We start from the raw sequence: 27674 nt of genomic DNA on the forward strand, positions 1-27674 counted from the left end.
TGTTGGGCTTTTCTTTTACGGCAACTTAACTGGCGTGCTCAATGTCAACGCTGCACAATTGGCTGAGAATTTAGTTGGATTCTGCATGAAAATGTATTTGGAACAAAAACCAATGTGTTGTCAGTTTGCTCATAGTTTAAAGGCTTTGTATTAGGGCTGTCAAAATTAAAGCGTTAACTCAAGATTAATTAAAAAAAAAAAATTCTCACGATTAAATATCAGAACTCAGTTAACTCAGTTTGATTTACTTCAAAAATAATTTAACAGTATTGTGATTTCGCATCCATTAGAAGATATTATTCAAGTCAATATCTGTTAAAAGCCTCACGAAAATAGTAAACAAAATGTGATTAATTGCAATTAATTACAGAATTTTTTGCGATTAATTAGTTTAAAAAATTTAATTAAATGGCAATATTACTGTATGAAAAAAAATTGTCTTGAATAAGCTTGTTTAATTAGTTTTGCTCATGCTGTAATTATTTTTTAAAAAAAAAAGGCCAGTTGTAACATATTGTACAATTTATTTTTTACCACGGCGCCTTAGTCATGCCATGTGACGTGAACCGTTACATGTGACGTCTCAGGTGGTGCGCCATGGCCATCGATCGCCTATTGAGTCATGTACTCGGGATCCTCGTGGGGGGGCGAGTGTTTGCTCAATGCTTCGGGCAGCTCACTGAGGTGCACAAGTCGCTTGTTTTGTAATTACAGCCTTTCCGCTTACAGTGGTGGAACATATGTGATTGACAGGTTTTTTTTTTTATTTCACTAAATTCATCCCAGAATTTTCTATTTACGACAAACAATGGCGGCATGGTGGGCAAGTGGTTATGTCATCTTGGAGCAAAGCAAAAACTTTTTCCCTCAAGTGAGTACACCCCCTTGGTAAAAATATCCAACTTGAGTAGCCAAAATGTCAGTATTTTGTGTGACCATCTTCATTTTAAAGCAACCCACCTTCACCTTAATTTTAGTTACACAAGCTGTTACTATAACTCAACAGACATTAATATCTAAACCGATGGCAACAAAAGTGAGCACACCCCTTGGTGAAAATTTCCAAATTATGCTCCAAGTGTCAATATTTTATGTGGCCACCATTTACTCATTCACTGACTGCCATTGACGGATATAGAAGCCAAAAAGTACATTCATTTTTACCCTGGGCTGGTCGTGAATGAGTTCATTTCCAGGCGTTCGGAAGAGTTACACTGACCACTTTACGTGATAGCAAAGTGCCATTTCTTCACTGCTGTCCCACGAAAACATGAAATTCACCAAAAATGCGACAAAGGCTGTTTTCACACAGTATTTTCTCCATACGTAATGCTGCTGAATAGTCTGGAGAACACGCTGAAGGCCTCTTAGTGACCCCAGCAAGTTAATGAACACGACTTGCTTCTGCCTTGGCCTTGTAATGAGCCACAACATGGGAGGAAACGATGCCCCCGGGGCTCGATGCGGAGTCCACTTGGCAGCATGCATGTTGCTTCAGTGTGCCCGCGAGGCCGCACGCTAACTCATTAGGATATGATTTCTCCTTCTTTCCTCTCTGACCCACTCATTGTCATCTCTCTTCCTTTTTCCGTCCATCCCGTTGTCCTCCTCTCAGCGCCTTAGATAATACGCAATTACCACCCAAAAATAACAACTCTCCTTAGCACCTGTCACAGCCGATTTGTCTCCCGGCTCTCCGTCAACTTGTGTGGTAGCGTTGTCTTTTAATTTGACAAAGTGTAAGGAAGAGAAGGGAAAAAGAAGCCTTCTCAGCATCACGGAAGCATCAAATCTTATCAGAGGGATTTAGTGCGCCTAGAAAAAGTGACAATGTGTGACAGAGCGCTATATAGACTAGCGAAGGCTGATGTCACAGGAGATCACAACACGGCACATCTTCCCTCCTCTTGTCAGGGTGGCAAGAGAACAATTCGGTTGCTTTGCTGTGCATTTATTTGCCGTCTTTGTGGAATAAATAAGAAAGTGAATAATGTGCATTAATGCAAATGCAGCCCTGCTGGCTCTTTAGCTCTATTTACATTTTCTATAAAAAGACAGAGACTAAAGTGGGTGCTCCGTTTTGGAAAGAAGACGGGTAAAGTTCAATTGTAAACCGTGAAGTTTTCTTGCGTTTAATATATGTAGAGAGCAAATAAAGGCATCTTATAAAAAAAAATAAAATGAGAAAAAAAATGCAGTCCATGTTTGTTTGCTTTCTACATATAATTTACTTTCAGCAACAAAAAAAAAAATCCAAAGAGCCATTTGGGAGCCACGAGAGCCGGTTCTGTCGTTGGAGTTCTGTGCTCCCTCTTTCATGTTCCAGTTAAATTAGAGCCCAAGTTGTGACTAATGAGTTCCACGTCAAACTCAAATTGAGTCTTTGATACATTTTAGCCAAGCAAATTCTCAAACTGTTCCTCGAGTCAAGTCATGTGACCGCCTCCCCTCTTGCCCCAGTTAGCGTGCCGGCCCATCTTAATGTACCCCGTCCCGCGGGACAACGAGATGGTTCTTACGCTGAACTAATAAGACTTGCTAAAAAATAAAAAAATATTTATGGTATAAGGAAATACTGCGCAGTAATTATCCTGCATTTTTTTCCGGTGTTGTAGTTGATTGGGGAAGATTCTCACGACTCCGGGAGCCAAAACTGTCCAAGATTTGATAAGCGAGACCTTGGACAGTGAGTCATACCATCAGGTAAGACTCCTCCTTAATAGAATTTATCATAAGTCCTCCTCGGGACCTGAACTTTTTTAGCTCAATTTGTGTTTAATTTGCCACATCATTTACTGTGAGTCATGGGCCTGTCAACTCGTAAAAACGTTCTTTTCTAAGCCTGCTTTTATCCGTTCTGAATTATATAATCAGCTATGTGGAGAGGAGGCCTCGCTTCGCCATCTCCTCTGCTTCCTCTTGATTTGGAAATGAACTGACATTTATTTAAAATGCCTAACTTGCTCTTTGCAGTTTTGCATATACAGCGCTACCTTGACTTACAAGTGCACAGATTTTTTTTTTTTTTAGTCGAGAGCCATCACTTGGATATCTGCCACGACATGGCGGGAAATTTATTTCCGTTTATAATGCAGGTATTCTGCCAAATGACTTTTTCTAACCAAGAAATTGAAAGTCTGAAATAAGTTTTATTTTTTTGTAGTCGACTAACGAGTCAAATTCGATTAATCGATGACGTCATTGATCTCTCACATCATAGCCCAGCGGCCCTTAACATTTTCGGCGCCATGAACATGTAAAGTCAAAAATAACCCAACAAGGGGGGAAAATGGGCGGATCCAACTTTTTGGGTTATTCATTTAATCCAGGTGTGGGCAAACTACGGCCCGGGGGCCACATGTGGCCCGTTAAAAGTTTTAATCCGCCCGCCAAACTTGAAAAGAATTAAATGAATAAACCTCGTTATTGTTTTATTTCGTAAATAATCTGGTGTGTCAAACACAGATATATTGTTGGACTGCTTTTGTTCACTTTCATTTAAAATTAAATTAATTTTTTTACTCCGATGAGGTGAGGTTACCAAAACACTCCACCCATCTGCTCCTGGTCTGGCCCCTCTGTCAAATTTTAGAACCCATTTTGGCCCACTAATCAAACAGTTTGCCCACCCCTGCTTTAACCCAATGGGTTGGGTCAAAAAGATAAGTCATTAACTAACCCATTTCTTCATACTAAACATGCATATTTTCATATTTAACAACACATTACAATTTTTTTGTTTGTGTTTTTTAAGCAGCCTGGTAGAGAGTTTTTCCATTCAGTCCAATCAGGAAAATTTGATTTGAGAAACGCATGTGGTCATGGAACGCTTGAAGTTTGTCAAGGTACTTCAATCCTTCTCAGTGCCAAAATGATCAGCGCCTCCAGCAAACGTGTTAGTTTTAGTTCCAGACATGATGTCCTCTCTGATTTGATTTGATTTTTTTTTTTCCCCGGCACGGTGACTCCAGTGCTGCAATTTCTCGCACATGCTCAGAGATGCTAATTAACGATAGGATTGTATTAGAGTCACAATTACAATGAAAAGCTTTTAATTAAACAGAGTCCCATGTGCTGCCTATTAAGGAACCTGACCACCTTCCTGCGTTGAATATTTAACACCCTCTGCTGGAAGCACAATGTCTGGATGTTAGTTACAGGAAGCACAAGGTTAAACTAACAACAATTTCAAATCGTCCCCCCCCCCCAAAAAACAAAAAACAAAAACGTAATTACTTTAAAAAAAAAACAACAACAACATCATAAAGGAAAATATTGACTTTATATAAAACTCAATATTACTACCGTTTTTGGTCGAAAAGGAAACGTCATTAAAAGAAAAAAAGTTTCCCTGCTTTCTTGCAACACGACGGCATCCTGGGTGGCATGAATGGGACAACATATTGAACTAATAATTAAATAGTTATGAAATGGATTCCAGGCCAGGTTGAACGCTCTCATTCACACGTGCAAAATGAGCATCTGTTATCTTCAGAGCAGGTCTAAAAATAGCCGGGATGCTCGAAACAAAGAATTGCAGCCATTTATAACCCTCCAACCCACACAGGAGCTTCCCCTCTTTCGCTGCGTATCATGTCGTGTAATGTGATTACTAGCGGAACCGCCTATGTTAATGCGCTTGTGCAGAGGAGCCACAACTTGACCCTCCCACGCTGGGCCACCAAAGACGTTGTGGATACCCAGAAGGGAGAAAAAAAAAAAAAAAAAGAAGCAGGATTAGAGGTCATGCACAGCAGCTTGAGTCACAAGCGGAAAGAGAAAGTTAGGCTGTGTGGTGGTGAAGAATTTGTAGAGGAGATAAGTAACCTTACGCTCCGTGTCATCACATTTTGCGTCATTGCATCGCCATGAGAAGATGTATTGGCAACATAATTGCAGTTCCGGAATGTAATGAGTTATTTGCCGAAATGGTTTGTGGAAAATTGATTTTTGGCCTTTTTTTCTTCCTTAGGCTTGATCTTAAAAAAAAAGGGCAATTTGCAGTATTAAGGTCGCTAGCAAAATTTAAACATAGCCACGCTTCTATCTCTAGTTGGTTGTTTTTCCTTGGACGCGGTGGTTTTTTTCAAAGATCAGATGGCACCAGAGAGCGTTGATTCATTTATTTTTTTTTTTTTCCTTCGTGTAGATTACTTTTCTCAGGTCATACTGTCAAACGCCTTATCCTCACGAGGATTGTGGGGGTGCTGGAGCCTATCCCAGCTGTCTCCGGGCAGTAGGCACGGTACCAGCCAATGGCACAAAGACCAAAAAAACACATTCACACCTAGGAACAATTTGAGTGTTCAATCCGCCTACCATGCATGTCTTTGGAATGTGGGGGGGAAACCAGAAGATTTCCAAACAGGAGATTTAAAGACAATCTAAAGCAAACAAAAGAAAGTAACTACAAGAATGTATTGTGGAAAATTAGGGGAGATTTACACGTGAAAATAGTTATTTTAGGAATTCTCAAATCATCATATGATTACTGTGGAGGATTTGTTTATTTCAGATTCAAGGTCAAGTTCCCCCAAAAGCACATTAGCAATTGAACGCAATTACAAGACAAGACGCTCAGTGAGGTCAAATGGATTGTGCTAATGTGTGTGAACATTAATTTGCATTGTTGACACTTTATTAATTCACAAAGTGTCCTCTTGAAAAACGCCGTTTTGAAGAATTTCACCAAGGAGCGCTCTCAAATGTAATTTATGGACCATACACGTTCCAATTTTATTTTTATAGCATTACGGGATCTATATTCATGATTGGAGGCACGGTGTAAACTTTACATGGCGGCAGGTTAGACCTCATGCTGGTCATTTCTGGTAATGGCTGACAGATGGAAGGCTGCGCTGCTGTGGGTGTGGTCATGGACGATTTCTAACTCTACACAAAAACTCTTTCAAGAGTATGACTTTTTTCAGATAAATAGAACCCCCCCCCAAAAAAAAATTTGCTTGGTCGATAATATAAATTCCCCTCCTGAGTGCCATCTTAAAGAATTTCCCCACGTGTCCCCTCACCTCCCCTTGCCGCTGTGTTTGGATGACTGGACTCTCCTGCAGGCCGCGCCGGACGTGAACGGCCGCCTGCTCACTCCGTACGCTGCCTGTCAACTCTCTGACTCGCACCGGGAGTCTGACGGGTGATGACTTGCATCCACAGCCTGGCGTCATGCTCTTGTCTCCTTGCGTGTTTAATTACAGCACGCCATGTGGCACTAATGGGCCCCAATGCAATTTGAGTAATTGCGTTAGACTTGAGCAACAGCGATTAAATACAGTGGACCCTTGGAAAAAAAAAATCTATTACAGCCAACTTCTGCCTTTGATTTGTTCAGACTTTGAATAGATTTCACATAAGAAATAACAGGGATGGAATTAATCAGGCGGCGCTGTGGACAACTGGTAAGCACATCTGCCTCACAAAACAAGACAGCTCAAATCTGACCCTATTTTGGAAAAGTATTGATGACCTTTTCGTGATTTATACGCAGGTGTCACCACAGCTCTTCTTGCGATCCATATTGTTTTCAGATCTGTTTTGGGTGGAGTCTCCAGCGCACACCTACTGGTCATCACCATTAGTTGGGTTCTTAAGTGTTGGAGACAGAGGAGCTGGTTGCTGTTGCCATTTGCAAGTACACATTTTGTACTTCATGAAATTCCAGTTTTGTCTCTAAATTATAGTCAATAATGCCAGAAGGTGTCTTTGCCAATTTCACCTGCAAAAATCTGAGAGTTTGCATTGAATATAATTATTGTTAGATTGACGATATGCCGTTAGAAATAAATATTTGTCATGCAAAATATGTGAGCTTGCAGACCGAGTGGACATTTTTGGCTAATGTTCGCATTTCGCTTAGCATCCTGATTCAGTTTAACGGACTGCATTGTTTAACAATTGCATTTTGGATTTTGAAACGGTTGTAGCGCAGAATAAGTCAGTGAGGAAAAAACTTTCCATTAATCTTGCAAAATATTTTAATGTAATAAATAAATAAATGTTTGCAAATGAAGGACAACCCAACCCGGCAGACACAAATAATTATTTATTTGGATTCTTCATGGCAAACTCTATTCACTATGCAGAGTTGGTGTCACTCTTCCTTTACTTAATCCTTGTTTGGATCCACGGCAACTGTTGGAAAGCAAGACAGTTGATTGACATTTGTACAAAATAAAGTACAGTAAATTAATAAAGTAATCATTAACAACTACACAGAACAGTTTTTAGCATACTATCTTATTTAATAGTTTAAAATTTCTTTTCCTTATGTATGTTTTTTTTTATACACTCATGGGTCTTTTGTGCATATATTTCTCATGCACTATATCTGTATTCACGACATTAGCGATAGCATTGGCAGCTAACGAGATAAAGCGAGCTGTTATTGATATGCTCCCCCACCACGCTCGGAAATCATTACGGGGATGTAACTACAGGTGGCATGTAAACAGATTCGATCTGACTTCACGGGTATGTCTTCAGTTAAGCATGTTTGTTTAGCGATCAGCGTTTGCTTTTGTTATGTTTGCACCTGTAATTGCAAGAATGAGGATAATGTGCTTGAGTTCTCATATACTTTGGACTAGAAATACCGGGATTTTGGACCGGGGGTGATACGGCCGTACTTGAGGTTGTCCGTACTCGGTATTCAAAGAGTGAATACCAATGCTGCAATTACATTGAAGTGATTTCTTGTGGATCTCTAGAAAATGACAAACCTCGAACGTTCAGCTTGCACACCACTTCGTCTTTGCCCAGCTCGTTGATGGCCACGCAGGTGTAGTTGCCTCCGTCGAAGGTACTCGGCTTGCGAATGTTGAGGGTCACCACGCCTTGGTTGTTCTGCATCAAATACTTGGGGTCCTCGCCGATGATCATCTTGTTCTTCATCCACACGATCTTCGGCTGAGGAGGAAAATAATTAAATGGAGTGTCTCCGGATAGACTGGGAGGAGCCATTACGCATTCCTACGAAATGTCACCATGCTCGCCATCGCCACGTCTTCTGACAGATACTTCAGTTTGCATGTGACAAATGGCGGTGACGCAGATATATAACTTGGCCTCCACAGATCTTCTTTAACATGATCGTATATACCTTAGGGAAGCCTCTGACAGCACAGCTGATGGCAGTGCTGTACCCGGCCACCACGGTTCTGTCCACAAGGGGCTGAGTGAACTTGGGCACGCAGGACATGTCCGTCTCCTTGTAGGGGGCTGTTTTAAGCTGCAGACCTATGTGGGGAAGCGGATCAGATGGGATCCAAATATTATTGTATCTTCTTACTTGGCGGCTGAGGTGTCGAATGTTTTCACTCTCAGAACTTGAGCATAGACCAGGGTTAAAATAGAGCTGATTGATTTTTTTTCCCGTTTACCCGTTGTGATAAGAATGTGAAAATAAATACTTTCATAAAGATTAAAAAAGTACAGTAATGTAATCTGTTTACTTCACACCTGTTTTGCCGATGGTTGCCGTGTTCTTGCTGTGGCGAGGTTCCTCACTCAGTCCGCACAGGTTCTCACTGTAGATGCGGAACATGTACTCGTTGCCCATGATGAGGTCGGTCGCCGTGCAGTTTGTTCGTCTGTTGTGCTCGTAAACGGTGAACCATTCCTAAAGAGAGATCATATTGCCATTTGATGATCGTACACCGTGGTCACCTCTCCTCCTCTTCCATCTTTGCCTCACCTTCGTCTTCATGTCGGCCTTCTGGATGGTGTATCCGGTGACCTCACAGTTGCCGTCATCGGTGGGGGGGTCCCACTCCAGTGCGGCGTTGAAGCCCCACACATCGGTCACCCTCACATTTAAAGGCGGTCCCGGCTTTTCTGATTGGATTTCATGGCAACGTAATCCAATCAATACTGATACAACCCAGGGACACCGACCAAGGGTACTTACCAACAACTCTGAGTTGGAAACTGGCCCTGTCCTCCATGTTCTCAATCTTTAGAACCAGCTCGTATGTTCCAGAGTGCTCACGTTCTGCTGAGCGGATGAAGAGGATGCTGTCCACGTTCGAGGTATGCACATTGATCGTTTTGGGGTCAATGGGTTGCCCGTCCTTGAACCAGTTTGCCACAGGACGTGGTTTACCCTGCAAGACAGGCCATGATGATGATTGAGGGATCTTGAGTCTTATAATCAGATTTTTTTTTCCAGACCTGGAAAGGGATGGTTAGGTTGATCTTTTCTCCCACTTTCCTGATGTACTTTGTCCTCAGGTGTCGAGGAAGGCGGATCTTGGGATGCTCTAATGAGGGTAAAGCCACTTGAAAATGTTAAACCCATTCGCAGATTAAGTAACAACCATAACATCAAGATGCAAATAAAATTGCATAGATCCAAGAGAAGTATTAAAATAAAAATGACTGATGAAACCGGGTGTTTTGTTTAAAAAACGTTATAATGGGACCCCAATAAATGGGTATGAACAGATTAATCGACTAGTCTACAAGTCGATTTTACTACTCTGCATTTGTTTTAATTCAGTCGACTAATATACTGTGCTGGAAAAAATATCAATTATGTCCTTGATTAATCGACTTAGATGAGTCTACAAAAAAAATTCTTTCGTCATTCAACCTTTGCTATATATTAACAAGTGTTATGTCTTGAATTCAAAACTCAAATCTGCATCCCGAGACAAAATGATGACTCACCCGTGATCTCACGGATGGTGACGGGCTGTGACATGATGGCGGGAGGACTGTTCCCTGCGATGTTCACTGCCACCACCCTGAAGTTGATCTTCTCCCCAACAGGTAGGCCACGCACCACGTAGTTCTGCTTTTCACACAGGTCTGTGTTGGCTGTTACCCACTCAGTATCTGTTGGGATGGAAACAAGAATTTGACCTTAGTTTAAGGTATGATAGTGTCATCAGCTGGTTGTAACTAGAGATCCAGAGCCTGGATTTCACCCCAAAGCCCATTATCCCCAACTTTTTGAGAGTAAGCTAGCACCTCCTTCTTTGCAGTATTCAATAATGTAGCCATCGAGGCCGCCGGCTCCTATCCTCTCCGGGGCCAGCCACTTCAGGGTGCACGTGCTGTCCGTCACGTCATTCACCGTCAGACGTGTTGGCTCGCTCGTCGGGGCTGAGGGTCACAGAAAGAAAGCGCCAGTGAGCGGGAAAGGTGGGGGTTGGCCGTGACACCTACCGATAGGCATGAAGGGCTTGGAGGTGAGACTTGGCGGAGACAGGCCGATGCTGTTGACGGCAAACACCCTCATCTCGTACACGACGCCTTCAATCATCCTCTTGGCCTCGTACGTGGTTGATTCGTACACGTCAAAGTTGAGCTTTGTCCATCTGGATGAACCTTTCTTCTTTCTCTCCATCAGATAACCTGGTGGAATAAAAGCATTAAATGACCAGACGGAGTATGGGTGCGTTTTTACCGTTGTGATTCTTTACCCTTGATTGGTGCACCGCCGTCAAATTTGGGTGGATCCCAAATGATGGTGGCGCAATCTTCTCCCACTGATGTGCACTTGACGTGCTCAGGAGCATCGGGCACATCTGAAATTAAAACACCAACAAGGTTTACTACTAGAAAACAGCATTTTTTATTTTTTTTTTAAATTGCATGTGAACTTGAAATGGGAATGGTTCAAAACGGTCAAGGAATGTGGACGGGTGTGTTAAATTTGTAAAATATGACTTACTTTGGGAATTTTATTGCAACATTGTGGAAATTTGGGAACGGTCATTAATAGTTCCCAAGACATCCTGAATCCGAAATTTGGAAGGTACGGGGAAATTTAAGAAATATCTCAATTTGGGGATTTTACTGTGAACATTTGTGTATACATAGTTCCCAACATGAACTGAATCCGAAATTGCTCAATAAGGTAAAATATCTTCTCATGAATATCATGTCTTTGCAACTGTTTGATTCGTTCCAAAGAGGATGTAAATCTGTATACTTACCTACGATCTTCACATTGAGCACAGCCTTGTCTTGTCCTGCGGGGTTGGTAACAACAATCGTGTAGTTGCCTTCATCTTCCCGCTCTGCTCCCTCAATGACGAAGCAACTCAAGTCCTTCCTGCTCTCCACCCTCACGCGGCCTGAAGTCTCTGTGATTGGCTAACATACGGGAAATTGCTCATTTTCATTCACTTGTAAGTATTCGAAAGAGTTCCCTTTATTTTCATCAATACGAGTGTGGTATTTGGACATTAATCTAGCACGCAGACAGTTGGTAGAACAGCATCCGTTATATGCAGTACATGCACACATTATCACTATTGAGCTGCTGCGAGTCTCTGAGGGAGAAGAGTGAAAATACCATTTGTAATGTTAGAAGCGAGGCTCATGTTTGTCCTAAAGCTATTTCAGAGCAGCTAACCAGAGAAGCTCGAGGGCAGATCAACTTTATGTTCATGAGAACTGAATTCATTGGCCTGACCACTGGCAGCTTCAGTTACAGAACCAGTCAAGCATTGCGAGAATCAGTCATATGGATTATAGCGTTGGAGTACGTATTGTAAAGGTGGGCTACGGTATGCGTATGAAAATAATAGCATCATATTCATATTGGTCACAGTCAGTTAATCCACTTCAAAGCTTGCCGATGTGATACATGTGCGTTGTGTCTGAGCAGGGATGTAAAACTTTGTCGCAGGCCTTTCAGGGTTTCCTCTCTGAGCGCTGTTATGATTGTAACCCATTGAAATGTTTAGTCAGCAAAAACTGGGGCTGCAGCTGAATTATTTTGAATATTTTTTGGCCGATTGTCCCATCAATTTTTTTTTAGAGGACCTAAAATTTTTACCAGTTACCGAGAGGTTACGTCCTTACCTTGTCTCCTTTGGACCAGACTACTGTGGGTGCTGGTTCTCCAGTGATCTCCACGTCCAGCCTCAGCTTGTTACCAGCCACCAAAATGATGGTGTTTTGGGACACCATGTTTCCGGTGGTGTCCAGGTGGATCTTTGGAGGATCTTGAAGGATTTGATGGGAGAAAGCATTTTTTTTTTTAATTTAAATCTATGCATAAGTGTCATAAAAATATTTCCTCTGACTTAGAGGGTGAGGTAACTAAAGTTTATTTACCCTGTCTGGGCACATAGTCGATCTTGATTTCTGTATCATGAGAGAAAATGAGAAGGTTTAATGCTGCTTGCTGATGATGAATGTACCCGCATCACCTCAGTAATGTTTCTGTTTCCCTCACCCAGGAAGTTGAGTTTGGCCGAAAGTGACAGAGCGTATCCATCAGGAACGAAAGTGTAGTCTCCGGCATCCCCTGGCTTCACATCGTTAATTATCAGACGATGAAACCTGAAACAAGCCGGAGAGAGGCCATGGAAGGACAATTAATTAAGGTATGATTTTTTTCATTTTTTTTTTCCCCCTCACATCTTTACTCCCCTCCATACCTTCCGACGTGCGTCATTTTGATGCGTTCGCTGGGCTGCACTTCCACTCCGTCTTTGTACCACTTGCCGGTGACCTTCTCATCAGACACCTCGCACTTGAACAAAGCCTGCTCGGTTGCCTTCACTGTCAGATCAGCGATGTCCTGCAACACCTGCAGTTGTTTTTCTGGACGCAGTGGAAAGCACATGGAAAAAGTTTATCCTCGGCATGTGCGTCCAGTCCATTCATTTATTCCTACGGCATTCTGTACAAAGTAGATCGTACCTTTTGAAAGCACTCAAAAGAAATCAAGTAAAAATGTCCCCGGTAGTACCTTCCACCTCAAGCTCTCCCTTGGTATGGCCCCCATTTGTCCAAGCATGGTACATTCCGATGTCGTCGAGTGTCGCTTCCTGGATAATGAGCGTGTGCTTCTTCCCGTCTTTCTTGAAGCGATATTTTGAGGATGCGCTGTCTTTTAGAATTTCTTGATCCTCATAGAACCTGGAAGCAAATAACACGCAGATATAGGAAGAAAAATTTTACCCTTCGAAATAAAGGTTGTAATTAAAAATTTGCGATTAAAAAAATTAATTATCAATAGCCGTAATGGTATTATTTAGATTCTTAGGTTTGTTGGCAAATATTATCATTATTGTGTATTAATATTTGCCTGAAATGTAAATTTCAACTGTTGGCGCCAATAAACCGACGTTATTCACATTTCAACTCGTATCAAACTTGACCAAGACTGGAGTAATACTGACCACATCACGTGAGCGCCCTCCTCCGACACCTCAACCTCAAACTCCACTCGCTCCCCGACCACCACGTGGTAATCATCCATCAGCTTCGTGATGGTCACGGGGGGTTCTGCGTGTAAATGACACAGTTGTAGTAGAACTTTTCGAATCCTATTATTTTTTCATACCCCAACAAGGATTGCCGTTTTTTTTTATCATCGCCATATAACCGATAAGGCGAAGTTTCTGTACCTTTGACGAAGACCTCCGTGAAACACTTATCTTCACCGACAACACACTCGTATGCCGCGTCATCAGCCAGGGTGGTTTTGTTGATGGTGAGCGTTCTGATGTTCCCGTTTGTCTCCATCACGTACCTTGAAAATATACGATGCTAGGAAGTCACAACGTACCAAATAGTTTTGGACTATATAAGTTGACTTTTTTTGTTTTTGATTCAAATATTGAATTTTCTGACCACTTTATATGTTTCCTCCCTACATCCAAAAACAATACGATACAACTTTAGCTATATAGCGCATTTTTCAACAGCTGGAGCTGTAACAAAGCATTTATTAATTAGAACACAAATCAAATCTGTATTTCACATAAGAGTCATAGTAGCGTAATAACAAATATGTTATAACACTAGCGAATTGTTTGATGTCTCCAAGAATGAAGTTGTTTTGTGCCATCTTGAAAGCCATAAACTTCTGCGGTCTACAAATTATTCATCTCATCTGGAAAAACACACACGCACACACCTGAGCACACCATGTCTTGCGCTACAGCACAAGCATCGGCGCTAACGGAATTAATATTAATTAACTATTGGACGGGATTTTTAAAAATGTGTTGAACATTAAACAGATGTCACGCGACCTTAATTTCCGGCTCTAAAAGAAACTGTTGAATTGTATTGCCAACCTCAACAATATTGAGGAGAACCTTTCTTACAGCGTGCATTTCATCATGCGTCCAAGGCTAAATGTTGAATTACAGGTCTTATTTTACCAGCATTAGTCTACATAAGGCATAAATGTCTTGGCAGTGTGACTTACTGAGCCCTCTGGGAGGCTTCTTACGACAGCCTAAAAATAAAATGTGTGGATGGCAGCAACGGTCCAAAGTTTGACTTTGCGGAGTCGATAATTTTAGCTACGCATTTTTCAAACACTGCCCATCATCCGAGCTCAGTGGCTAATTTACAACCTAATTTTGAAGTCTGTCTCTTTGAGTATATATCTTGCTGCAAGTTTAACACACACAGTCCAAAAAAATAAATAAAATGGTACTAATAAAAAAAGGCATGCAACACGATTGAGTGCGTTAGCGCTTTTATGCATGTACTTGGCAGAGGGTTTGATCTCTTGGCCATTCTTCAACCATTTGACCTGGGCGTTGGGATCCATCACCTCACACTTAAGAACAATTCTCTTGCCTTTGTCCACCGTGTAGCAAGATTCCAGCTTTGTCAGGAAAGCTGGAAAGGTAAGGAAGAATCGGGAAAAAAATGGAAATTCAATTGTCTTGTTTCTCCTCTGGCCGTCCTTCGCCTTATTGCGCCTACTTCAGATGCTCTTGTCATGCCTATTCACCCTCCACCTGACTCACCCTCGCTGTGCTTGGGCTCCACCTTCATCTTTTTCAGACGTTTCAGCATGCCCCTCAGGTCGGTAATGCCGTACTTGAAAGCGATTTTCTCATATTCGCTCGGGTGGGCGTTCTTCAGCAATTCCCATACATCGACCTCCTCCTCCACCTTTTCAGGCTTCCTCCTGTCGGTTAAAGGAAGAAAAAAAACATTTTAATGGAACAATTACACAGAGTGTGATGTGCTTGCTAGTGTAAGCAAAGATGTTCTCACTTCTTGGCAGCTTTGAGAAGAGCGCTGAAATCCAGGTCACCCTCATTCTCGCCGGCATCCCTGTGTGGAGGGAAAGCAGGCAACTCAAGTCACATGACTTGACTTGGGCTTAAGTCGCCAATTTTGTAACTTGGTAATGAGGAGAGCCCACTTTGTGGATGTAGCCCCATAAGTGTTTGTGTCTTTGTCTGAATTTAGTGAACTCAGATCATTGGCTAACTAGCATGGCTAACAGTCTGTTCCGCTTTGCTGTTACTTCAGAGCAGCAACGTAGCCAATCAGTTTTCAAAATAAAATCTTTTAGGGCTGAAACGTGAAATGCAATATTTTTGCTAATGGTTGTCATACCGTCACAATCATGCCTTGTGAGGACAGTTAACTTGGGACTTCTTTTCGAGCCAACACGTATAAAATGCACTTACGCTCTCTTGAAGGTAGACAAAATGTCCACATGCTCGTCATGCTGGGAGGCTGAAATGAGAGAAGTTGCCCAGATGGCACATTAGGGCCGGATCAAACCAGAACATCAGTGTACATGGAATGCGCAGCAGCCTCAGAGTAGCCCGGCTCGGCTTTCACTCACCCTCCACGGAGATCTCAAAACTGGAGCTGTCACATTTGTCTTTGGACGTCACCTCGCACCTGTAGCCACCGGCGTCTCCGGGGACCACTTTGTTGACCGTCATCTCATAAGTGTAGATCTTTTAGGGGTGAATATATGAATCATAGACGATGGAAAGGCCTTATTGCCACAAGAAAACTGATTCCCATTTTTTATTTATTTTTTTGTTCGGATCTCTAACACACCTTTGTGTTCCTGTCGTAGGTTTCCTTGAACTGCATGTGTTTCCCGGCCTTGCTGCTCAAGTCCAGCCACTTTCCCTTCAGCCATTTCATGGTAGGTTTCTTTACAAGGGCGCTCGAGTCAACCTTTGCAATGAGGATCAAATCCGTTCCTGTCATCAACAAACACCAGTCAGTCGTGCCAACGTGTAACATGCACTGCAGTGGTTTCTATCCATCTGTTTGCAGGTCTAACCTGCGACAGCGGTCACATGATCTGGCGGCTTCTCCAGGAAGAGCCCCGTGAGCTCTGTCGCCTCTGCAATCAAATAAAACCAAAGGTATTTGATCATTTCATATGATCACCGATGTGCGGTCTGTAGATTATGGAAACATCACCAGTGAGAAAACGACACTAACAATGACGATGACCACACTGTGTGCAAAAATGCAAAGTGCATCAAAGTGAATTTTTAATGAAATATTAGAAAAACGGATAACTACAACATTAAAACTTAACATGAATGACAGGAAATCATATTGTCGTGACATTTAATTTAATGTTGTTCTTCTGCCTCTTCACTATCGGTTCATCTACAGTAATTTTCACGAATTATATGAATACATGGTTCTGTGTAATTGTAGAGATTTGATGATAAAGTCAGACAGTTGAAATTAGTATCAATTATGGGCTGCGCTGTTTAACTAACCAGTTACGATGAAAAGTCTTGCATAATTCACAGAGTTTGGGACAAGTGGTACTTAATCCAGTAATACGCAATTAAATCACCACTAACATACTGATCAGTTGTATTTAACTTTTTTAGTACAATATATTTGCTTCACATTTAATCTATAAGTTTGTTTGTACTATAACGTATATTCAGGTACAATTTTTATTTAACTTATGGCCAGTAAGTTAAATCAAATCATTCATTTAAATCAAATATTTTTTGGTACAATTTTTTGAATTGTTCAGATTGTGCGTAATGCTACCATGGCTAACAACAATATTAAACATGTTTGGGGAGTCAAACCTTTGTCTAGTTTTTAATGAACACTTAGGCCTACCACGTTAACTGTATGTAATATTGATCATGACGGAAGAGTATTTAAAAAAATATTTTTTTAGGTGGTACGTGACGTAAAATGTGAGAGAACAACTGCGATTAAACATGGTGTTGCCGTAACAAGGTCCTGAGACTTGATTAGTGACGACCAACAAAAAGATAAAATGCGCACATACGTGTGCTCATCTTCCAACATGGATGCAAGAGAACATCACGTTCGGTAGCAGAAAATCAACTGTTACATATCTCAGAAGTGCACGTGATGACTTTATTTTCCCGACAACACCAACTGAATGTTAAAAAATAAATAAATAATGCAATTCACGTGTCGGTGGCACCTGTGCAACATAAAACATTGGTTGCAGACGCTTCAAAAAAAAAAAAAAAAAAGTGCATGCAATTCAACACAATCCAAGCTTACCCTCCCCTACAGCCTTCACGTTAGCTGGGAGAGAAACAATTTGCAGTTATAGAAGCGCTAAGAGCGAGTGTGAAATTTTATGAGTGAATGCACTACACGGTGACAGCCCCCATCCTAAAACAAAATACAAATAAAAAATATGTGCTCTTGACGGTCATCATGGCTGTTAGGAGTCAGAGCACAAAAGAATCAAGCAGGTTCCGTTGCTACGCTTTCTGATCATCACATTTGGGATAAAGACGTTTTTTGAAATGACCTTGAATACTTCCTGTAGCTTTGCTAGCAAGCACTCAGTTGTTCATTTGCATCGCAAATCCGTTATACATCACTCTGTATGTTAGAATTCAAGCTTAAAAAAAGCTGGCAGTTGGTCCTTGCTTCATTAGCCAAATTGCGGTTAAAAATCTAACCCCTCAACCCACATACTTACACTTTAGCCCCCGCGGGAACGGCTTTAAACAACCTTGGTATGTCAGAACTTCCAACTGCCTACCCCGAAGGGACAGACGCACCAACGGCTGGTGCAATTACTACAGTGAAGATCAAACAAACACAGCGCAAGATGGGGAAGTCCTCCTACGTGGAGTGTTAAGAGTGACGCAAGAACATCTCCGTGACATCAAGCGTCATTTAAAAAAATCTATTTGATGCACCGCTAAAAGGTTCGTCACCCGTTTTGGGAACTCCAATTGCTGCGGTTATTCATGTACTCCACTTTCAACTGTGATTTGATATTCTATACCCACTTAAAAGTATTATTCATTTATTACAAACAATGCATATTTGTTCATCTAGCTATGCTGGTGACGTGTAGTGACAGGTGGCTCCACTAGGTGGCTAAGCTCAAATGATTTTTTTCCACCTGTTCTCATTCGTGCAAAGAAAAATAATAGTAATTTTAGCGATTTCTAGATGGATTATTTGAGCAAAAAAAAAAAATTCCCAAGTTTGCATTCTGGGGAGGAACTAGGCTTAAAAGTCTTTTTCAAACGTTGCTGTGGATATCTAAACATGGCACCAAACTGAACTGGGCTTAAAAATGACTAAACAGGATAACAAAAACAATCTTAAAGCATTTCCTGATATCGCTACGCCAGATTAGCAAGCGACCAAAGGCCGCTTTAAGCGACGGATGCCAGTTCTTGGGTTTCGCTTGTAAAACCTGAACTGGACATGTTTGAGATATCTGACTTTTCGCAGCTTGCCTGCAACTCACAGTAGCGAGTCGACTTTATGTATCGTCTTCTTGGCCTTTGGACCTCAGACAGAAAGACACGCTCATGAAAAACAGCCCGTCCGAACATCCCCGTCCTGGGAGTGATTCTCAGGAGGACTCATTTTCCTGAGGAGTTTATTAATAGGCCATAATGTTCAATTGAGGGCAAAGTTGCGATATCAAATGACGGCGGGCCAACAGGCTGCAGCTGTTATTGTTCAACAACTGAATCACGGCTGCATTTGGAAGTTTATTGTTTATTGCCGAAGCAGCAGACTTTCCTCACAAAACTCTTCAACAGAGACACAAAGTCTTGCCAACCCAAATAATTGTGCCGTTGCTAAATATCATGTTGTAGTGGACGTCACAACATAGTTTGGCTGAAGCGCTTGTTAGAGCACAGCTGCTTTAATCAAAGTCCTTATATAAGTATTAAGATATTTCAAAATACCCAAACGTTAGATTGTCTGAAATCTAAATTGTAGACCAGAGCCGGCCCAAAGCATAAGCGAACTAAGTACCTGCATGGGGCAGTCACGACAAGTCCTTCCAAGAGTCAGTTAAAAATGTAATGTTTCTGATATCTTAGATTCTGGAGTATTGAGTTACAACAGAGTAACAAAACAAGTCATCTTTTAAAGTCATATTTCAATACTTTAATGGGCGACATGCATGTTGCATAAAAAGGGGAATGAAAGGAGCCACTCTAATTTGCCATGATTGATGTCGGCCGTGACCACGCTCACAGCGGCGCAGCCTCCTTTCTCACAGTTTTGCCGGATTCTGCTCATCGGCGCGTGACACACTTTTGAGCTCGGCATTAGTTGTCTAAAAATATTAGTATTCCTGACTTGTTTTGCTGTACTCTGTTTTTACATATATTTTTTTAAGCAGGTTAAACTTTTATTGGAAATCCATACATAGTACACTTATTTTTGTTACTTTTAGTAGGCCAATATGATAATCAGCATCTCATTCTTCAGTACTACATTACTTGAAATATAATAGAGGACCTTATTATTTTGCTTGGGCCTCCCATGGAGGTGTGGCCGGCTCTGACTACCAAAGGAGTAAAAGTAACATTACAATCATCTCAGTAGCATCATTGAACCGCATTCTTGTTCTTACCATCCTGGTTGGAGTCAGAATCTGCTGCAGACAAAGCGAGAAGCAGGAGTGAACCGAACAAAAGCGACAAGGAAGCAAAAGCACGAGACACACACGCTTGCTCGTTGCATGCTTTATCACGACTTGCAAACAGTTGTGGATGGAAATACACAATTTGCTTTCATGATCTAAAAAGAATGGGTTACGGCAAAAATTACCAGATGACAACCAGACACTTCATTAGGCACACCGGCACACTATAATCAAATTGAAGCACTGTTTAATCTCCCTTTAAAGCAGACGTGGGCAAACTACGGCACGGGGGCCACATTCGGCCCGTTAAATGTTTTAATCCGGCCCGCCGACCTTGAAAAAAAATTAAATGAATAAACCTTGTTAATATTTTCTAAATACTGTGGTTTTTCAAAGACATATAAATTATTGTAATGCTTTTGTTCACTTTCATTTAAAATTAAATGTTACCAAAACACTCCATCCATCTGCTACTGAAATTTTAGAACCCATTGTGGCCCGCCAATCAAAAACTTTGCCCACCCCTGCTTCAGAGAGACAGTAGTGCATAATTTTGCATAACAATGAGAATTAGAAATATATCAAAGTTTATACTTGGGGTTGCTTGTTAAAATCCAAACATGACAGACCAAAAGTGAGCAACTCCTGATTTTGAATCTATTTCAACTAAGGTACGTAATGATGTGTACTGTCGAGTCCGCTGTAAAATCAAAGCGCAAGTGGAAAACAAGTCCATTTATCCACGGGACGTATTCATTGACGGCCTTTTGGGAATCATCAGTGGCACACCTGCAAACAAGGGATCACGGACACACTTCATGCTGAGAGAATCGTGTCATTTCCACACGGAGAGACGCATGTATGCACATCGATGTGAATACATTGACGGGATTATGTTGGTCGGGCATACGCAATGGTCATGTACTTTACATACCTCCATCTACGGGGGGGCCGTCTATAGAAAACGAACGAGAATTAGCCAAGTGTCATCGTGTATTGTATGTGGCCTGAATTTTCAAAAAGAAATCTGCAAGAAAGTATGTAAATATTATTTTTCCTGGAAAGTGCCTACCATCTGCTTCCTGCTCTGGGGCGGCTGTGTAAAGAAAGATCATGGTTAAATTAAAGACAATATGGTGAGACCTGCGCCACAATAAAACGTGTTTATTAATGAACAAAGAATTCCCCGCATGCCTGAAATGAGTGAAAACAGTGCAGTGAGAGAATAAGAAGGAAACACCACTCAAATATTTTCGTAGTCATCTCTGCTTCGTTCCTCTGCAATGCAAACATGCTATAAAAAGAAAAAAATAATAATAATTTGAGTAAATGATGCAAAGTGAAGATGAAACAACACAATGGGATAGTAGCTGAAATCGTGCAAAGAAATGCAAACATGCGCAACCAAAGCGGCAATGTCACGGCATTATCCCCCCTTCACTGGCAAAGGAAGTGATAGACCTTTGACTTATCCTCTTCACTCTGTAATTTACTCCACATATCATCGGCATTATGTCAAATAATTACCGAGGCTGATTAGTTCAAATGCTTTTGGAACACTCAATGCATCTCAAAAAGAACACCTCTCGCTGATGTTAAGAAGGGGAAAAAAAAAAAAAAAACAGGCCACCATCTTCAGCTGGTTGCTTTGCGGCTAAAATTAGCAGATTTTTTTTTTTTTTAGTTGAATGTGGAAAACACAAGTAAAGCGGCTTCAACAGCTGAACAAATAGAGTTCAAAGAGGAACACAAAAATAAATATTACATCACGCCAAGTATCACACGAGGCTTAGCGAACATTTATGTCACCGGGCCTTACGTGAGCCACTACCACTTTATTATTTAAAGTCTGACACATTCACTGAATAGAAGAAATAAAACGACGAGCTGGCAAATAAACAACATTGGCGACAGTCAATTAATGCGGTCAGAGGCGACTCATTCCCCGACACGGCTAAAGCGGCAAAAGTGAAAATGTGCGAGCTATAATCGAGCGACGATGTGATAATGAAAGGCACACAAATAGGTCAAAAGGTCAATGGAGGCGTGCAGCTGACTTACCCTGCACCTCCGCTGTCGCTGCGGGAGGAGAAACACAGGCGACACATGATTCGAATGCAGTGTTTATGCTTCCTAATACTATAAAATTACCACACGACAGCTCTGCAAATCATTTTTATTAGCTTTCATACATCAGGAGACAATGCCGTTTGGGAGAAGGACCAAGCTCAGTCGCAAATTTCGGAAGTCTGTAAGATTTGTAATTGCTTACAAATGCCACAAGATGGTGAAAAAGAGGGAATTTTTTTTTTTTTGCCCTATTTGATAAGTCTATGGCCTGGCTTGATAAAGCTCCTCCCCTCACTTTCTTGGTTCGAAGAAGCAATATTTTTAGATTAGATATGGCTTTGTCCTGAGAAAAATGTAAGCGGTGAGCAAATGGACCACCCACAACTCGTTCTTGTTATTTGCTGTTCTTTTACTGTTCGTTATCTCCTTTTTATGCAACTTAACAAGCTAAATAATATCATAGATAATATTTGGAATGGAATTGAATTTATTGTCATGATAGACATCACAAGTACAAAGCAACGGGAGGGGGGGGGGGGGGTACAGCGTGGGTCTGTAAAAAAAAAAAAAAAAAAAAAAAATCTCAGCACATAGCGACATAGAAAAGCAAAACAACTGAATGGAACCGAAATCCAAATCAACCACTTCTTTGAAATGTCAAATATTACCTAACAGGCTTGTCGTGAGTTACGCTAACACAGATCTGATTACACTTTGTTCCTCTGTATCGAGGAGAACTTATACAATCCTAGATAGGATCCGTCGGTTTCAGAAGGTGACACGTGTTTTGTATCTTGTCTTGGATAACATGTGATGCTCAAGTGAACGCTGGCAAACGCTCGTAAATCCAGTGGACATTCTATAAAATGCTCACCATTTATAGTGTCTTAACCTGTGACACGAATCTATACAACAGCTCATCGTGACTTGAGGATTTGGACGCTATTCATCTAACGCATTAAAAAGCACGACCGTCCATTTCGACACGGTGAGTGCGACTGTCGAGGCTTAAGTAAGCTGGGAATGGAAACATATTAAATACCAAACTGCCCTCTGAGGGGGTCAGTGCGCGAGTTTGTAAAGGCCAACGACGGTGTCTCATGACTTCCCTAAAGACAAGCCGCGCGTATTTTTTGGACCGTTTCCTTAAATAGCCGCATAAATTTGACCTCACTCATGCGTAAATTAAAGCGGTTTCAAATGGACATTAGTCAATTCCAACTACGCATCCCGATTAAGATGAAGCAGCTGCTCGTCACGTGAATGTAAAGAATGTTCTCCTTCCGGGATACAAACTGATTTTGTGACCTTAAAGTAAGAATTAGCAACAATAATTAAATGTCTGCTACGGCCACACGTCTTTGTAATTTTTTTTTTAAAATTTTTTAAAAATGTGCTGTTTTTTTTAGACAAATGCGAGACGGGAAAGTTTTTTTTTCGATAATTAGATAGGTGCCTTGAGATGCTCTTTTGTGTACACACTCGTATCAAAAATACTCTCTCCCCATTGGAATGAACGGAAATGCCACTAATCAGTGCTGACAATTTAAATTTTGTTGAAAAAAAAAAAATAAATAAATAAAATTCACGCCTTGATAAAAACTACAGTAATTACATAATTGTATTAAAAAAAATAATTAATTGGAAAAAATCCGCGAATATTGTCCGTCATCATCTTGGCATGGAGATGGTCACTCCTCAATAAACCACAGTACCATTTATTCAATCTTGGCAGAGGATAAAGAATGTATGCCAGCGAGTAGTGTTATCTGACTACGTGTTGCTCCACTGTTTTTTTTTTTGTGTGTGTTAGCATTACGCGAAAACGACTTGTTAGCTGAAGCTAACTATGTAGTTGTTTTAAATATCTAATTCGCTATCTCTTACGCTAAGCATGACAGTAGATTTAAGCTCGAAGCCTCCTCCAGTGAAAAAGTGTTTGTTATCTGACAAACACCTGCCTCTTTGTGAAGTGAGTTAAATTCCCTGCCACCATCCCACTCAACTAAATCGGATCATATGCTACATTTAAATTCGCTAGCTACCAATTCAATGAAAATATATTTTTCAACATTTATTTTGCACATGTTTTATGCCTATGCGAACTCAACAGCATTAACAGCGGCGGTGGCTATAATACAACATTTGGGGTTGTATATTATGTGCAGTATATTGTGGCCTTGCTTTATGTTCTCTAAAGAGAAGCTCACTTAATAAAAGCGCTGCCACCACAAAGTTGCCCACAAACAATTATTATCCTATATAATATTTGGCTAGCCTGTCAGGATGTGAATATGCTTCCAATAGATATTAAACCGCACTCTTGCGATGATGCATAGTCCAACTCTTATTTTAATGTGCCCTTTCTGAATGATATGCAAATGTTACAGCCAAGCTGAATTTTTGTCATTTTGGGCCCTGAAGGTCTCTTTCTCATACCTCAGCTTGATGTTTTGTCTTTATTTAGTGTGCATTGTAAACAAAGGCTTTAGCTTTATTTCTGTTCATGAATATGTTTAGGATTTTTTATTTTTTGGGGAGTGGGGTATTTGTGGTAATTTTTTTGACGCATATGAACATTAGACCCTGCAATATGTAAGCACACAAGTATGTCACCTGGCTCACATTGCATCTCTGTTGTTGCCACGGCGACAATGTTGGGCACTTGACGAGCTTTTTGCCGCTAATACACTGCCATTTTGGAAATTGGAATTTCATTTTTGCTTGACTGTTTAGATCATTTATTCACAGATAATGGAAAATGTTCAAAATACCAAAAATGGACCACTGTTTTTCTTTTGTTTGTTTTTTTTTAAGTCTTGACTAAGTTGTATAAAGCTTTGTATACACTAATAATAATAATTTCCACCATACATTTGTTAAAACTTGACAATTTAAATACATAATTCTGCTTTTTAAAAACATTGCATCATCAAAAATAAAAAATACTGTAAAACGTGTATTTGAATCTTTTCGGGTTCATTGGATGAACTGAGTTTACTTGCAGCGTATCACAGTGCGTTGAGTGCAGTGGGACCTGCTGATAGTTGACGGAAATTATTAAATAGGAGTTAATTGCCTTTCTATTTATGCCTCATTTTGAAGTACGGCCAATTTAAGGCTCAGCTGCGGGCGACGCTTTGTGGACTAAACAAATGAAGGCGCTAATGCAATTTGACATTGTGGGGCTTAATGTGAGAAAATGAATTTCACTTAAAATGATCTTCTTAATCATCTAAATATAGATTTACGTCCAACGCCGGGCTTAGTGAAGCGAGCAGGATAGTGTTTCAATTCTCATATATGTTCTACTTGGTTAAGTATAACAGCATTTTTTTTTTGTGCTTTTATGTAGTGCGCATTTCCAAATTATGTATTTATGACCAGAAAGCGGACTAATTATTTAAGGAGCGATGAATCCAAGGCCTGTTGAGCTTGATGGGAACCTTCCGAGCCGAGAATATTTTACATCTTGATTTATCTCAGCCGTGAGTGTGCAAGTGTTACAGTAGCTAATACGCTGGTGTGCGTGAAACTCTATCAACTTAAGAGGATGGCGGGGGTGGGGGGTTGGATGAAAAGGTCACGGGTTACTGGGGATTATTTTTGGCTGCGCCTTGAGGGTTGGAGCTGGCTGCAAAAGGAAGGAAGCATGATGGATGATTTATAAAAAAAAAAAAAAATGAAACATGAGACTATTCTCGTACTAATAAACTAATTTTTTGGTTCAATATAACACTCAGCACATGTGTTAAAAAATCCAAATGTGTCACGTGGGAATCAAACATTGGCTGATGATCATCGGCGAGCTTGGCAGTTGAACTTGTCTCAGTGACAGCGCGGTGGGCGGTGCGGATGTCCAATCATCTAAATTCGCTTGGCTGTGTATGGTTAGGAAACACGTGGTTATATTTCGGAGATAATTATAAAACTAAATGTATCGAGATTACAGAAAAGTCCAGTGGGAAATAATGTGTAAAGTCCATTATGTTCCCAATCAAAGCAGGATGTGGAAGGATTAGATGTGGAATGGCCAGGGGGGTAGGGGGGCGGGGTCTCAACAGTATTAACGCAACCTTGGCCTGCAAAACTGGAGTCATCCCACATGACAATTTCTCATATCCGATGATTTAGAACCTCTTTGGGTCAAAGTGCCGGTCGCCACTATAAGGCGAAGGACAACAGATGACACTTTGAGAAAGTAACACTTGTTTTAGGATGCCTTGTTGCATTAGCGAATGTGTCCTTGACACACTAAAATATAATATCGGAAACTTGATACTCTAAAAGTGTTTAGAAAAACAACACATTTGTAGTTGCATTCACTTCCAGTTGTTATTCTCCATCATCTTTAGGAGATGGAATGAAGTTGCACCCCCCCGCCCCCCGATCCCCCGTGACGTCATAGAGACGGGTCACGGGATTATTTATGGCCTCCATAGCTGAAAAAAAAAAACGGTGTTGAATTTATTCAATTTTATTTCCTCAATTGATTGCAGTAAATAAATACATTTTGATAATTTATAATGATTAGGGTTACAGTTATTTGTCTGTAAAATCTTCATTTTAACACAAATGTCAAAAATCTTTTTGATGCTGTTAGGACCATAATTAAAGTTATTAGGCAGACCATAATTAAAATGATTAGGTTAACCATAAAATGAAAGCAAAAAAAAAAAAAAAATTTACAGTCATTTTCTGGTTCTAAAGTTAATTAATGCTTCTAATAAACAAATATATCATGCATTTTCTCTTCCTGCTATTTTACAATTCAACCTGCGTCACAAACGTTTTCATCAAATTAAAAATATGCTTCCTACCGAGCTCAACCAAAATACATCATCCCAGAACATAAATATGAACTAACACAACAGAAATAACTTCACAGCAACTAAGCATCATTCATTCGTCCCTTTTTTTTTTTCCGCTAATTCATAAAATTCCTTCCAGAAATGCATTCTGACAATCTGCAATAAAAATCGACCCATTTTGGGCCCCAAGCCCAAGTTTGGGAAACTCAAATTCATTCTATGACAGCAGTACATCTTTGCTTCCAAACCACTTAAATATACTCTTAGAAGTTAATGTACTGATTGTGCTGACTTCCGAAAAAAGTTGAAAGCAATATCCTGCAATATTTGAAGTTAGCAACTCCCCCCCCCCCAAAAAAAAAAAAAAAAAAAAAAAAACATCTCAGACACCCAAAAATGTAAGGAAATATTTTGCACATTGGCGTACCTGCAGGGACCGGCTTTGGCATGGTTTATTCCTGTGTCTTCTCTTTGCTGCCGGAAGACTGGTCGCGGGCGGGTAGCTTATTCCTTTTTATTTGCCCCCCCCCCTCCCGCACGATGTTATTCAAAGCTCTCGTGGCACTCGAGTCACCCGCACCCCACGCTGTAAGTGAGAAGCGAGGAGCAAGGAGGCTGGCGTCACCCTAAAGCACTTTCAAGTACAGACGCACTCTGACTGAGAGCACAAGGAAAGGTGCGCTAAAAAGAAGGGGGGGGGGGTGCGGGGGGGCTGAGGGTTGGCTGTTGGGGGGGCTGAGGTGCTGCGAACAAAGTACTTCAATCTGTTTCGAGGTTCAGACCTAAGGTTCTGGATTTTGATTCTCAAGAAAAAAAATGGATTGCTTAACGAAGACATGCATTGAGGTAGTTGTGGATTTTGGGCAGGTTGAGTTGTTAAAGTTTGGATTCATTAGTTTGACCCAGCAGATTGGGTTGAAAATTGAATTTGGGCGGACTTGAAGAGCTGAATGTTTTCACAGACAGTTTTGTGTTCTGATGTCGAAGTAATTTAATGTTCTTACACTATTAAAACTACTGCGTCAAAAATACCCCAATTTGGGTAGAAAATGGACTAACCTTCTACTTGGGTTAAATTGACCCAACATTTGGGGTTGATTTGTATAAAAATGAAAAGATTGTTTTTTTGTTTTTTTTTTTAACAGAACAACACAGACAGTTGT

The 27674-nt window shown here is 40.8% G+C and overlaps 2 protein-coding genes across 8 annotated transcripts in view; one reads left to right on the top strand and one right to left on the bottom strand.

Annotated features, from left to right (window-relative positions):
• Nucleotides 1-27674, top strand: part of LOC148317365 (tripartite motif-containing protein 16-like protein) — a 52551-nt gene that overhangs the window by 13956 nt on the left and 10921 nt on the right. Inside the window, exons 4-7 of the mRNA XM_088285173.1 lie at nucleotides 2616-2703; nucleotides 12210-12356; nucleotides 15827-15898; nucleotides 16033-16124. The gene's annotated coding sequence lies outside the window, so the exon portion shown is untranslated. The remainder of the gene's footprint in view (nucleotides 1-2615; nucleotides 2704-12209; nucleotides 12357-15826; nucleotides 15899-16032; nucleotides 16125-27674) is intronic.
• Nucleotides 7045-27074, bottom strand: mybpc2b (myosin binding protein Cb). Of its 7 annotated transcripts, XM_088285165.1 has the most exons (31): nucleotides 26939-27073; nucleotides 21692-21709; nucleotides 20703-20726; nucleotides 20565-20585; nucleotides 17275-17298; nucleotides 16040-16102; nucleotides 15808-15956; nucleotides 15584-15701; nucleotides 15423-15471; nucleotides 15001-15060; nucleotides 14748-14911; nucleotides 14484-14616; nucleotides 13386-13510; nucleotides 13158-13263; nucleotides 12725-12894; nucleotides 12411-12576; nucleotides 12206-12312; nucleotides 12085-12114; nucleotides 11830-11972; nucleotides 10956-11115; nucleotides 10440-10544; nucleotides 10183-10371; nucleotides 9985-10119; nucleotides 9682-9849; nucleotides 9184-9272; nucleotides 8921-9116; nucleotides 8708-8847; nucleotides 8473-8632; nucleotides 8114-8250; nucleotides 7734-7920; nucleotides 7045-7146 (listed from the first exon to the last, which is right to left on the bottom strand). In XM_088285165.1, exons 1-31 carry the CDS (start codon nucleotides 26958-26960, stop codon nucleotides 7121-7123), a joined length of 3384 nt encoding a protein of 1127 aa, XP_088141291.1. In that variant the 5' UTR covers nucleotides 26961-27073; the 3' UTR covers nucleotides 7045-7120. The 7 variants fall into 7 exon arrangements, with proteins under 7 accessions (XP_088141291.1, XP_088141289.1, XP_088141290.1 ...); XM_088285163.1 differs by lacking the exon at nucleotides 7045-7146 and having other exon boundaries at nucleotides 7668-7920; nucleotides 26939-27074; XM_088285164.1 differs by lacking the exons at nucleotides 7045-7146; nucleotides 17275-17298 and adding an exon at nucleotides 19619-19642 and having other exon boundaries at nucleotides 7668-7920; nucleotides 26939-27074.

Source organism: Idiotropiscis lumnitzeri, chromosome 20, assembly GCF_059441095.1.
Source record: "Idiotropiscis lumnitzeri isolate Australia: NSW breed Sydney's pygmy pipehorse chromosome 20, RoL_Ilum_1.0, whole genome shotgun sequence".
NCBI lineage: Eukaryota > Metazoa > Chordata > Actinopteri > Syngnathiformes > Syngnathidae > Idiotropiscis > Idiotropiscis lumnitzeri.

Excerpts from the sequence above, each read along its gene's own strand:
- mybpc2b (XM_088285163.1), bottom strand. The coding sequence starts at position 26,960 with ATGCCAAAGCCGGTCCCTGCAG. Across the intron at positions 12,313-12,410 it reads AAAATGACGCACGTCGGAAG|GTTTCATCGTCTGATAATTA; the intron begins GTATGGAGGGGA and ends GGCTTGTTTCAG. Across the intron at positions 8,633-8,707 it reads AGGCCGACATGAAGACGAAG|GAATGGTTCACCGTTTACGA; the intron begins GTGAGGCAAAGA and ends ATCTCTCTTTAG.